The sequence below is a fragment of the Anastrepha obliqua genome, chromosome 1, assembly GCF_027943255.1.
Source record: "Anastrepha obliqua isolate idAnaObli1 chromosome 1, idAnaObli1_1.0, whole genome shotgun sequence".
Classification (NCBI taxonomy): Eukaryota; Metazoa; Arthropoda; class Insecta; order Diptera; family Tephritidae; genus Anastrepha; species Anastrepha obliqua.
In genome coordinates, this window is record NC_072892.1 from 45,324,748 (window position 1) to 45,339,465 (window position 14,718).

General features: G+C 40.1%; 1 protein-coding gene across 1 annotated transcript in view; it reads right to left on the reverse strand.

Annotated features, from left to right (window-relative positions):
- LOC129251831 (dipeptidase 1) overlaps positions 1–14,718 on the reverse strand; it is a 142,353-nt gene that overhangs the window by 97,257 nt on the left and 30,378 nt on the right. The window contains exon 2 of the mRNA XM_054890862.1: positions 6,361–6,992. Within this exon, the coding sequence (XP_054746837.1) occupies positions 6,361–6,539 (179 nt within the window). The 5' untranslated portion in view covers positions 6,540–6,992. The remainder of the gene's footprint in view (positions 1–6,360; positions 6,993–14,718) is intronic.

Genomic DNA, 14,718 nt, shown 5'->3' on the forward strand with positions numbered 1-14,718 from the left:
CCTAAATGTCATCGGAAATTTCAGTGAAGTAGTCAAAGTATCTTCGAAGACTGGATTCTGGTATATACTCATATCGTTGTTTATCTGACTTTTATTCTGCAAACCACTCATATCAGTGTTAACTGAGATAGTCAATAGGAAAGCCTCAAAAAGGGCATGTCATTTGTTTAATTTGATGTTGGGAAGTATAGTTCGAGCCATAGACCTAATTCGCTTCCAGCCAGCACATGCAAAAATCTAATGAAGAATCACTCTCACCCCCATTGTTAAGTGAATAAGTTTTCGCGTGACCAACAAAAATCCTATCTGATGTGTTTCTCATTACACCGCTGAATAGAGTAGCGCAGAAGTATACTATTTACGAACTTTTCCTCTTAGCATCTGGCAAAACTAACCCTAACGAACTGTGACAGGTTTCAAAAAACAAAACAATACTAAAAAGCAGACTCGAACTAGAACTCGGACTATATTTCCATGAACCACTGCTAAAGCAGAGATTTTTGTTTGACAGCACATCTTTTTTTAGACCCTCGTACTTCATCTTAGCAGAAGTAGTAAAATTGCACCTGTTGTCATATAAACTGATCACCAGTATTTGAACCAAAATAAACCAGCAGAGCAGAGACCTATTTGTGGCTCAGTTCATCCTTTTTTTAGATTTCACTTTCGGAAGAAATGTTGATAGTACGAGAAATCCGGACACCCGCTAAAACACCAGTTTGATGGTTGAAAAAATGCATAAACGCAGCTCATCTAAGTAGATGATGAACAGAGCTAAATGTATTTACATTCTGACCCATTGGGATGCCATATGGAAAGTCCAGTGCCTTCTCTATCGAATAAAACTTTAGATTCGAATTACTAAAAAATTATTGATGGTCGAAACCTGGCCGACATTCGCTGAAGGTAATGGTTTGATGTAATGAGAGAGCTAACCGATATAGAATATTTATTTAGAGGATGTTAAGTGTCCCCTCTACCGCAGCATTTTTCTTAGTACTCAAAAACTCCCTTTAGATTTCCTTCTCCACTCACCTGCTATTATGAGTTTGATCAGTTTCTTAAAAATATTTTGCTACTATTTATATTATAGAAGCTATGGATCCTAAGGCGGCCACCGTAGACGAATGGGTTGGTGCGTGACTACCATTCGGAGTCGGCTTAAACTGTGGGTCTCTCCATTTGTGGAACAACATAAAGACGCACGCCACAAATACGAGGAGGAGCTCGGCTAAATACCCAGAAAGGGTAGGGCTTCAGAATTACTTATACTCTTTAACACAGATTGGAACTCCTAGCCATAGCTCACAAAAGACGACGTAGGTGCATTTCCGCTGCCTCCGGCGAGTCTTCTAGTCTTAACCCAGCGACACTTAAAGCCTTTAGTAAAGGTTTTTTAATATGTTAGGTGGAGCTCGGTAGTTCGCTTAATTCGGCATTGAGTCTGTGGAAATTTTAGATTGAACGAATGAAGGAGTAAAGTTAAGAACCTGCAATCTTGGTAAGCTTGGGCAGCAAAATTGGTTACACAAAATTTAATTGGGACCATTTTGAATCATTCCAAAGCCAATTAATTTTTGTTTATGATAGATTTCCCTGCCCAAGTTGTGTTAGACGAGTTGGCCTGCTCCATAGTGTTTATACGTATGTACTTTAATTTTAGCTCTACTACAAAAGCAACAGTCTATAATCTGCAGCAAAAGTAACGATACTGGGTGAATGAAAAGGTGCAAGCGTCTTCCATATTTCCGCACCCCGATAAGTATTTTTGTTTGAGCCTAATGAATCATATGCTGTCAAAACTTATTCGCTAGAGGGCCTCTGACAGCAAGTGTTGGCCTAAGAATCAATGTTGGCAAAACGAGAGCTAAGAAAACTAATAATCCGCTTCGTCTTTGAAAGTTTACGGGAAGCCAATTAAAGTGAATTTACATATCTGGGGAGCCTGATAACACCTAATGGCAGAGCAAAGACTGACGCTGCATCGCGAATGAGGAAAGCAGAGGGTGCTTGCTCTAGCTTTAAGCGTATTTTATACTCTAAAGAACTTAGAAGATCACTTTAATGTAAAGTCTGTTTTGCTTTATAGTTGTGAATTCACAAAGAATCCAAAGAATCAACCCTTATAAACTGATGCCTTTGCACTATTATGCAAATATGGTGGTCAGACACCTGGGCTTCTAATTACGAACCCCTCTAAAGTGCAGCAAGCGAAAAAAACCGTTCAATGTGAAAAGCAGAGAAAGAAAGAGGAGATGAATGTGGCCCACTCTTCCAAAGACCTTCAAAGTTCCCGCGGATTCTGACGCAGATCTATCTACTCTGAGTTTCTGACAGTTGAGAGTTATTTATTCTGGAACCAGCTAAAGGCAATAGCGAGAAATCGGTAGCAGTGGGGATTTTTTAATGTAGCACTTTGCACCCCAGACGTGGCGTAAAAGCAATTTATAATAATAGTTTGGGTCACAACCGTCAGCGGAAATCCTCGGTAGACTTCGTGTCGCACTTAAAAGAACAATCGATTAAGCTGAAGTTTATTTTTCAGAAAAAAAACTTCATGTGCCAGCACGGTTGAATATGTAGCTGCTACCACAAATTTTGGTTGGAATCAAAGCAACAAAATAAAATGAATTGTATGATAATATTTGCATTGCACTTTCCGCAATAAATCTTCTTAAAACTAATTAATTACTTATACGGAAAACTTGCTTAACCATCCCGCTGTTCGACCGCCACTGTATTTGTATAACTTCTTTGTTATTTTATTAAATTATATTTTTTGTCTGTTCCTGCATTACTTGAACATTCCCGAAAGCTGTTCGAACCGCAGCTGGTGCATCAATTTACGACTCTGAGTGTCATTTATTTTGCACACACTTACAAAAACACTTAAGCACATACAAATGCATACACAAAAACATATGCGTGTGTGCCAGATCGGTTTGTACGGGCATGTAACAGCAAGTACGTACTCGCTCATATAAAAGCAACAACAACTAATGCAACAAATATCCACACATTTTACTAATAACTCGTAATCTATTTCTGGCAAGGAAGCAGCAGGCAAGTGACCTACAGCATCATGCCAAATGCCAGCAAAGGAAAGCAAGGCTACAACTACAAATTCGTGTGTGTGCATTTAGTAGTAGTGTGCGAGTAACGTTGGGGCGAGAGAGTAGAATAAATGAGAGATGCGCCCTTTTAGAGTTAAAGGATGAGTGGAAAATCTATTACATCACTGTTTTTAGCTCGGTTGACATGCGAACATTAATTACAGGAAAGTAATGCAAATATTTTGTGGAAGTGAATGCTGCGTGCATATGTACTATATGTTTGTATGTATGTGTACATGAATGTAACGAAAACCAATACCACTTGAAAATTCTACGCCACTGGCTGTTTGCAACAAAATTCTGGTAATCATATACATATCAATATGTACATACTTCCGCATAAAATCAACTGAATACAGGGTGGTTCAAATACTGCTAATACGGCACCGGCTGTTTGTAAAAGTTTCTGGTAATGAGGCAATGCATATACAGGGTTGGCCATATTAAACTGACCCATGTGATTATTAAAAAAATATGGAAAAAGAAACATTTTTTTGTGTTTCATTGTGAAAAACATTTAATTTAGTTCAAGGAGATTCGTTTACATCACTTTTTGAATATGATATCGCGCAAGTGGTCGCCCTTAGCACGTATTTGGATATGTACAGGGTTGGCCATCTTAAACTGACCCATGTGATTATTAAAAAAATATGGAAAAAGAAACATTTTTTTGTGTTTCATTGTGAAAAACATTTAATTTAGTTCAAGGAGATTCGTTTACATCACTTTTTGAATATGATATCGCGCAAGTGGTCGCCCTTAGCTCGTATAGCGTAATGTGCCCGTTTTTCGGCGTTTTCCATAGTTTTGGCCAGCGTCTCGGCCGATATGGCGGCTATTTCCCGTCGGATATTGGCCTTAAGTGCGCCTAGTGTCTTTGGCTTGTTGACGTAAACCTTAGATTTCAAATTACAGTAAAAAGTTATAGGGTTACTCAATGGGTCAGTTTAATATGGCCAACCCTGTATATATGCATATGTATGTATATACATACAAATTTACTTCCTCATATAAATATACATATGTATAGAGGGTGGTTCAAGCATAAGCTTCTTTTTAAAAATAGGTTTTTGAACAATCGGAACGAAGCTGTCATTTTGCAACGAATTTCTAGTAATCATATAATATGTAATTATTTATGTACGCCCGCATATATACAGAGTGTGTAAGCACAAGCGTCTTTTTCAATAAAAGATGTTATGCAATTGATAAAACACTGCTGTTTTCTACATTTTATACTTCTGATAAACCCAACTATAAACAGGGTGGTTTAAACACAAGCCTCCTTTTGAACTAGAGGTTTTTAAATAAGTGATAAGGCACTTGTCGCTTGCAACAAATTTCTGGTAATCATATCTCAATATATACTTCCACATATAAATATCTGAATACAGGGTGGTTCAAGCATAAGACCTCGTTTAAGCCAGAAGTTTTGAAACAAGTGATGTGGCACTTGTTGTTTACAAAAAATTTCAAATATGTGTTTCTGTAAAAAAATCTCTAAATACAGGGTGGTTCAGACACAAGACTCTTTTAAATTAAGAAATTAGTATGCAACTTATAATATACTGGTTGCTTGCAAGAAAGTTCTGGTAATCATATGTATATATACATATGTATACTGGTGCATGGTAATATCTGAATACAGGGTGTTTGAAACACAAGTTTATTTTATAACACGAGATTTTAAGCTGGAACCTGTTTGCAAAAAATGTCTGGCAATCATAGACATTATAAATCTAAATTTCCGCTTAAAATCTACTAAATACAGGGTGGTTCAAGGAAGTTCCTCTTTTTGAATCAGATTTTTTTAAACGACTTGTACTGTCTAGTATTCCCATATATACATATGTACTTCCGCATTTCCCTGGCTGGCTATTAATCGGCCATCCCAACTCAATATTTAACGCATAGGCCGAATGAGAATTTTGTACCAAGGGCTCGGGTACATGCTTAAAAAATTTAATCAACTCAATGGATGAAGACATTGATGACTGCCCTTAAATCGTAGTCCTTGAATGTCCCTCATTAGGGAAGGTACCTCTGCCCGGCTGGTTGATGACCTCGTAAGAGTAAAGGAGCGCAAATTCGGTGTTGGATGTGTTGTGGGAGATCTCTCATCGTCGCCAAGTACTGTAGTCCAATCCGGTGGACGAGCGCCTCGCAATAATCAGCATCAAAGCCCGATTTTTTAACGTCCCACTTATTTGCGACCACGCTCCGACGGAAAAGAAGGAACATTCCTACGAGCGCTGCCTCCGCCACGACATAAAAATAGTGCTTGGCGACTTCAACGCCAGGATGGGCAAGGAGGGAATTTTTGGTCCCACAGTCGGAAAATTCAGCCTGCACAACGAAACATCTGGTAACGGGCAGAGGCTGATCGACTTCGTCGGGGCCCGAAACATGGTAGTGTGCAGCACCAGATTCCAGCATAAGAAGATACACCAGGCTACCTGGCTGTCTCATGATCGAAGAATGCGAAATCAGATCGATTATGTTGTGATAGATTACACGCTTCTAGTTTTTTAGATGTACGTACGATCCGAGGACCCAACATCGACTCGGATCATTACCACGTTGCTGCCAAACTGCGCACACGCCTCTTTGCAGCAAAAAACGTACATCTACCTACGCAAAGAATGTGCAACATCGAAAAGCTGTAATCGGCTGCAATTGTAGGAAGTATCGTCCAGAAAGAATAAAGAGCCAGAAAACACAAAGAATTGCCAACAAACTTGGCAATCACATCGTTAGGTGTTTGGTTTGATCGGTATTAGGTGTTTAATCGATTCAATTTGTGGTCGGTGTCTTAGTGCTGATCCACAAATGAAGGGGCCTACAAGTGCCCGTCACCTCTGAATGGCAGTTGGTTTTTTATGAGAAGCTTTTTCATGGCAGAAATATAATTACTTGGAAGGTTGGCATTGCCTGCCGATGGGCGAAGACTGCGAGAAAAAACATGAAATCCTTTGCAATAAATAAAATTAAAGTTTCTTTTTTTTAAGAAACTCGTAATATAGGAAAAATACTATATGTAAAAGGAATCCAAATTCTGAATGCAATTTGTGTTCAAATCATTCAATTTATAAAAATGACTTTTTACTTTGACATGACCACCCTTTATGTATAAATGAATGTGCGTATGTGTATTTGATTGTAAGCACACTTGCACGCATTCATACATATTTAATGCGTGTAAATAAATCATCACTTTAACCAGTACATAATATAGTGGGCAACTTACCCATCGATGAGCGGTGACTCCCGCAACACATGTTTCGCCCGCTGTAGACGGTAATCGAAGTCGTTCGCCAGACGTGTTTGTTCCGGCATCGCCAGCATGAGCGGTAGATATAGGAAAATCAAGAAACTGAAGCCACACAACACGAAACAACCGTCAAGTAGCTGCTTCAGAAAGTTCATTGCCTTGTGCGAGAAAATTTTGGCTGTGCGAAAATCCCAGCAGGCTCGTGTGTTAGAGGGTGTCGGTGCACAGGAAATGCCGGCCTTTAATGGTTAAGTGAACTCAAGCAATATTCGCATGCAATCTGAAGTGCTCTGATGTGTCGACTGACTATTATTTTGACTGACTCTTCCGTCTGCGCTAACTGATGACTTTTTCTCATCCACTGACACACCAACTGACTCTAACTGTCTGACTGGTTGACTGGTTGACTAGCTGACTAACTGACTAGCTGGCTGACTGGCTGGATGGATGGATGGGCCCTCGGCTCGCTTCACACGCTTTGTCTCAGTGGCAGTCTGGTAGTGAATCACTTTTTATTGCTTCGCTAGAGCGCCGCTTCCTCCATCTAGTTGCAGTTCCTTGTTTTTACTTTCTTTACTTTTACTCAGTTACTCGAGTTTCCGTTTTATCTGCAAATAAATAAAGCAGAAGAATAGAGTTGAGATACAATGTAAGAGTCAAGTAGAGGCAAGTAATATGAAATGAAATGAAAACATTAAAAAACTTTATCTTTTTTAAATTTGGAACAAAGTTTTAATTCCCTTCAAGTAGTGCTAATATGTGGCAGGATATCATGTATGCATGTATGTGTGTTCTGTTTAGAGCACATATATGTATTTGTGGATATGAGATAGCGGAAAAGAGGTGCATACACACATACGTTCATACACATTTCCAACCTACTTCCCAAAGGAAGAAGTCCTCTCTATTCATTTGCAAGTTTTTATACCCAGCAAACCACCAGTTGACGGGGGTATTAAAACTTTCTGCTCACTATTTGTAGCTGCCAAACGAAATTGAGGCAGGTAATGGATGGTTTTAAAGGTTTTAAGGTTTAAATACAAAAATGGTTGCGATGTGACAAACTCTTTTGGCTTTGTAGTACAAATATAATCGCATTTTATCCTACAGTATTTTTGACTCTCTTCTCAACTAACCTCTAATTTTCTCTCCTCCCTTTGTCATGCGGAAAAACACAGTTTTTCAAAAGCTTCTTAATTTGCCGGATCATTATATGCATTTACAAATTAGTTGAACTGGTATTTAAAATTTATAAGTATAATTAGGTTTACAGTGAAGTAAAATGAAATTAATTATAGAAATGTAAACAAATAACATCGAGCTTATCTCAGCAGCCTTCAGAATATTGGAAAAAAAGTAGTTTTTTACTCCAGCCTTACCGGAGTTTCGGAGCTGAGAAATTAATTTTTGTTGAGAAACCGAAAAGAATTAGAGAGAACTCTGACGTTAAGAATAGTTTTCTTTTTTTTTTTTTTGTTTGTTGTTTTTTTTTTTTTATCGGGACAGACTAGCAAGCACTCAGACACATTAAGTCCATGTGCTTTGCCCATAGAAAGTGGCCCGTCATCAGTCCAACCAGCTGAATTCAATTCCCTGTGCTTAGTGACAGGAGGAACTGCGACAGTCGGTCGGACATGACAGGTAGCATCAGTTTTGTCCATCTACAGCCTCTCTCAGCCTGCCAAGCTCGCTGTGGGTTATAGTAACCCGTTTGCTAACTGTGGCTTTGATGACTGCAGAAGGGAGTGGCAGAACGGGCTCCGGGCCAGGGAAGTTGGCCTCAGGCCTAGAATAGTTAATGAACTTTATTACAAGATATTATTATCTAAGTTAGATAGGAAAGTGGACGTTACTTTCAAGTAAATTACTATCTCAATTATGTGTAATAAAGCGCTTCCGGTCGGCCAGTTTCGTGTGATAAATGTGAATTTCTTGCATAACTGGCATTTTCTCGCTAAACACGAGCCGAATGCTATTCCTCAGGTCACCAATCGCAGCTGGTTTAACAACAAACACTGCACATAGCGCGCAAAGCTGCGGACGCAAAGTGCCGATTTCGATTTCAATAACAATTGTATTTCAAGAGCGATAGGTTGTCAGCCTAGGATCCCCAATCCGCACGATAGGGGCTGACATATTTTATTTAGCTGCAGCAGTCGCCCACTATGGAACAGATGCTACGGAATTTGTGTTTTGCGCGTGTTGCTTATTTAAAGGCGACATCTTCTCGCCCCGTCGATGCTATTTTCATCCTTGTAGCATTTAGCGTCTCGGAAGAGTGCAGAGCCCACTGCTCACCTTCACTACCTACTAATGCCTACAGTTTGTCCGTGACTGCATATTTGTTATTGCTAACTTATTCGCAGCTAACCTCTACATCTAGAGGTTCTTCAGCATCCGCAACCTGTGACCCATCCGGCAGCCTGAAACTTGGCTTCCACGATGCTACGATGCTAGTCTTACGGTAATACTAAAACGGCACTTCATTGCATAGTCGATATACGATCGCTAATAGGAAATCATGCATAATAATTTCGGTAGCAGTTACAGAAATGCAGAAGAGAAAAATTCCATTCAACACTAGCTGCGCAAACGCCCTTACTTCAAAAAATGCGTCCAAGATTCTTAAAGAATCACTTCTTTGATTACCTGAACAGTTTATATTGCAATCTCAAAAAAATTGGGAGGGATTGAGAGAATGTAGTGCTCTAACTGGAGAAATCTTTAGGGCATCACAAATGATATCTGTGGCTACCGAGTAAGCTCCTTCATAGAGTATCCGGTCTAACTTAACCTAAAGAAATCCAACAATTTATAGTACAAATCAACCGTCATGGGCGGCTAATTGGCAGCTCCTTTCCTTAAGCTCATTTGGTCAAATAAAGTTCATTCCAACAAAATATTGGACTCACGCGTGGCATGTTGCAGCATCTAAACCATTTAGAAACATTTATGCAGCCAACGGCTTCTTTTTTATATTGTAAACGTATGTACGCTAATGATCATAATATAATCACAAATTACAGTTAACAATGCATTTTTTTGGATGCATGGTTAGATCATGAGACAACAGTGGATTAGCGCAATGGTAAAGAAAAACACTGATGCAAAATAGTTTTAGAATTAATACAAATTGGCAATTAAAGGTATTACAGGACCAGTTCAAGAATCCACTTCGGGGACAGCATTTAAAGCCAGCGGGCACGCGCAGTAATGAATGTTCACAAAAAGGATCTTATGACAAGAATTTGTAAATAAATTCGTGTGAGGCGAATTTTGGGGGCGATAGTGGATGGATAATTCTTCTTCGAGAGTCTGATTGTGAATCCAGAACAGACTCTACTTTATCGATAAACTTTGCATTTAACCAAAAATCTTAAAGCGCCAAGCCATTTCTTCATACTAAGGAGCAGAAATCAGTCTGTCGAGAATTGTCCTCAGGAGGTAGAATGACCTTGCCATAGTCGACGTTTGCCTTTTCCCCCTAAAAAGTTTAGTTCGCCTCGCTTGCCATATCGAACAGCGCGAACGATTATGAATTGTAAAAATTATTAAAAAACCCGTAGCCTCGTATAAAGGCACAAGTAAAGCAAGACCCAATCCGATGGGAAGGTCAGGTCTACGGCAGGAAAGATCACACACTCGAGTGGTGCCAAGCCTGTGGCTAAGCCAGGGCCCATCTCTCACTATGTCCCTTCAGGGTGTGAGCCCTATTACTGGTCTCCATCCCAACCCTGTCTCAAAACAAGTTGGCGATGACATTCCATCTACATCTGGGGCCGAAAGTAGACTCCCCTCACGATTAAACTCCTGGGAAGCAATGATGGCCCTGTCTTAAGACAAGCCGAGCTTGTTCTCTCCGTCAATCCAGGTGACACGGGAACTCCAGAAGGAGTAACACCACTGACAACGTCGGCGGCATCGGACCACATAGCTTAACCAATGATTACTGCAGCTCGCCCTTCTGACACAATCACTGCCTCGGGTAGTACCCAACCCCGGAAGCAAATTAGTGAGAAACGTACTACCGTAGCATGCGTTCAGCCTTCAGAATCCTTGAGAGACTGAAGGATGTCAACCTAGAGGAGCTGACGGAGGAGCTGTCAGACTCCTAGGCATGGGCGTTACCGCAATTGCAGACTTCTCCGATGAACGTATGCCGATGCTCGTTTTAGGGTTGGTCAAATGAAAGGCGTCTTTTCGCCATAGACTTGTTGACTAGCAGAAACTCCATTTGGTCTTACTCGATTTAAATTCAACACACACAAGAAGTATACTGCCTCAAATGTCCCTTGGTCTCTACTGTAATGTGATTAGTCCATTTTGATTTTGTGCACAGGGTTACCCAATGAAGCAAAATACCGCTCGGATCACAACCTAACATTGGAAAAAAAACATTATTTAAACAGTTCTAGTGGCCTCCCGATATTTAGTTTTCGTATTTTATTTTGAATAAAATTTTCCTCAAATTGACCAATGGGGGAAATGCCTGCTCCCTTAAGGACTTTTAAATTGGATCCATGCGCAGAAATATGTAAAACGCTTGAAGAAGACTGCAGGCCACACAGCAAGCACATAAATCCCTACGAATGACAACAAAAAACCACAACAATCAACGTCATAAAAAAATATATTGCCAAAAACTCCAACGAAAGTCATCAAACCGAATGAAACCAATCCAAGCAATACAAGCAAATTAATCCCACAAAAACCATAAGCACAAGACTTCTTAATGATAAACAACAACCAAATAAACAGATTAGACATCATGAATTCTGAGCGCCTCCAGATGGGGCATACAAAACTGACCCTGATCTAATAGTAAATTCGAGTCCTACAACCTAACTCTCTCATTCTCCAACCCTACCTAAAATATCTCTTTTCGGTAACCCAAACCCTTCGGCATTTTTAGCAAACCCTTCCTTAAATTCTATTCACCCAATAACCAAATAGGCATGCTGTTGCAACCGAGTCCAAATTGACCAATGGGGGAAATGCCTGCTCCCTTAAGGACTTTTAAATTGGATCCATGCGCAGAAATATGTAAAACGCTTGAAGAAGACTGCAGGCCACACAGCAAGCACATAAATCCCTACGAATGACAACAAAAAACCACAACAATCAACGTCATAAAAAAATATATTGCCAAAAACTCCAACGAAAGTCATCAAACCGAATGAAACCAATCCAAGCAATACAAGCAAATTAATCCCACAAAAACCATAAGCACAAGACTTCTTAATGATAAACAACAACCAAATAAACAGATTAGACATCATGAATTCTGAGCGCCTCCAAATGGGGCATACAAATATGACCCTGATCTAATAGCAAATTCGAGTCCTACAACCTAACTCTCTCATTCTCCAACTCCACCTAAAATATCTCTTTTCGGTAACCTAAACCCTTCGGCATTTTTAGCAAACCCTTCCTTAAATTCTATTCACCCAATAACCAAATAGGCATGCTGTTGCAACCGAGTCCTAGGCTACTACAGCTCTCATGGTGTGCAACCGCATAGCTGGAAAATCATGAGGTTGTAGCCCAAGAATATTGAGATGGATGTACATCATAATAATTAGGGCAATGGAAATATATGGTGCGGTCCCGTAAGTATAAGGTGTGATGTTGGGTAGTCTTCTCAGCATCTTCCACGTAGAAGCGTATGCCATTCCGGAAGGAGTGAATTGCCACTCTGAGCAACAGTCAATCGGCACTCATTGCGTTGTCATCCCTTCAGGATAACTCCTCATTAGTGCTTAAGTGCAGCGAGAAATTGAATTTGCTAGGAATGCACAATCGCATCCGATTTATATGCATGCCAAGACACAGCGGCATACCTGGGAACAAAGTAGCAGATGCTTGGCTAGAGAAGCTTCGGCTTAGTTATTAACAGAACCCGAGCTCTTCCTTGCCAAAGGACAACACATCATCAAAGATAGGCTTAGAACTGAAGTCACTGCAGATTACCTTTTTGGGCACTTTCCGCCCGCGCCCGGCGCTCTAGCAAATAATAATAATAGTACCAATACTGCAGGTTGCGTAGCTATCTGCACAAGATTGTGATGTGGTCCACTGACTTCTGTCATTTTTACGACCAGTACCCGGAGACTCCAGCACACCTTCTTATCTAATGTAATGAAATAGCATGAAGAAGGATACATATGCTCAGATTAACCCAGCTCCATCTTAGATTTACCAAAGTAAATAGATTTGGATGAGGTACTGTGATGAATAGAGGGCACAAAAGAGTATAAGGTCAAAGTGCAAACCTCATTTTCCTTTTGTTTCCAGTTGTGAAGCATTAAGTTACGGAAGACTCATAATCCTGGGCTCTTACCTACTAGATGATGAAGACTTAGAAATGCTCGCCCCTAAGGAGCTGGTTCGAATCCTCGCAATACTGAACTAAGCACTTATGGGCGCACAATCAATCGATTTTGGCGCGGTGCATTAAGGCCGTATACCTATAACAGGTGGCGCAAAATTAATCAATTATGGAAAGATTTATAATATTTGCAAATATCGTCCTACGGCAATCATACGAGTATTTGACACTTGTGAGCTGGACAGCTGCAGCATACAAACAGACAAGCAATGGAGCACGTAAGGGTCAAAATAAAGATTTCCGACATTCAAAATAATTTTTTTTTCTTTAATAAAAAGTTGAATGGTTAATTTTGCGCCACCCGATTAATTTTGCGCCACCCGTTATAAGTATTCCTTAGGTTGAAAAATAGAGTTTTCCCCCTTAACAAGTATATGAGGGTATATATACTTTCAAAGGAATATAGGCCCATTAGTTTGACCTCATTTCTTCTGAAAACGCTTGAGAAAACCCTTGACACACACATCAGAGAAAATATGATGTCACACTTTACGTCTAAGGCACAATACGCATATAAATACTAAAGGCAAATCCAAAGAGACTGCGTTACACTCACTAGTCTTAGTTATAGAGAAAGCTCTAGAGTACACAGGATATGCTTTAGGAGTATATCTAGACATTAGTGGTGCATTCAACTATGTGTCGAGAGGAGCCATTTTAAGGGGCTTAAATACTACGAATACAGAAACCGCTGTTTATTCGTGGATAAAGAACCTGTTAGGTTGTAGAATGATAAAGGCGGAATGGAGCGAAGCTAAACTCACTAAAGTATGATAGCATGCGAGGGTATGCCACAGGGTGGTGTTCTATCGCCACTTCTCTGGCTACTCGCAGTTAATGAGTTACTAAAGAAATTTGACCGTGAGTGACATAATGAATAATACACTCGCAGCAGTGCACGAATGGGCAGCACACGCACGGGTAGAGATAAATGCTGATAAAACGGATATGATACTTTTTACTAGAAGGTACAAAATCCCGTGGAGCTAACTCTTAAAAACCACACAAAGTACCTTGGAGTAATTTTGGATAGTAAACTATCATGGAAGTATAATATATTAGAGAGGAAGAAAAAGACCAGTAACGCACTATACGCATGTAAAAAGATGCTGGGAGTTACATGGTGTCTATCTCCTGTAAGTAAAGCCAATATTACTATACGGTACTCTGGTGAGGTGGACTGCGCTAAGAAACCCGACATATAAAAATCCTATGGAAAGTATTCAACGTCATGGTGCACTCTGCACAACAGGTCCAACGGCAGCACTTGAAAGAATACTCAACTCAGCGGAATGTCTAGCTGCTAAATCCGCCGTAAGACTCAGCGCGACAGGCGAATTACCAGTAAAACACTCGGACATAGCTCAATAGGCATGTGTTACAGGGTCCAGACGGACTATATAACTCCGACATGCAATTGGATGAAGAAATTTCGAACAAAAATAGAAGAAGAAGGATGGAAAAAAGGAATGAAACCTAACCCAAATACTCATAATATATTTGCTGATGGCTCGAAAATGTTAGACGGAGTAGGGGCAGGGATCTATCACGCAGAGCTAGGCATCAGTCAGCTATTTAAGCTTCCTGGCCACTGCAGTATCTTTCAAGCAGAAATCTTTGCTGTAGGTAAAGCTGCGGAAATAGCATTCGCAAAGACATCGCGCAACGGCAAAATAAATATATACGTTGACAGCCAAACGGCGATAAAAGCAATAAACTCATATGAAATTTCATCTAAAAATGTTCTAAGAAGCAGGGAAGGCATAGAGATATTAGCCGCAGACAGACGGTTGCATATCTATTGGGTACCCGGACATAAGGGCATTGCAGGAAACGAAATTGTAGATGAGATTTCCAAAAGCGCTGTTTCCAGACAATTCGAACAAGAAAACGGCACACTGAAACCTCTAAATACGGTATACAAAGGCATCGCTGCGGACATGAAA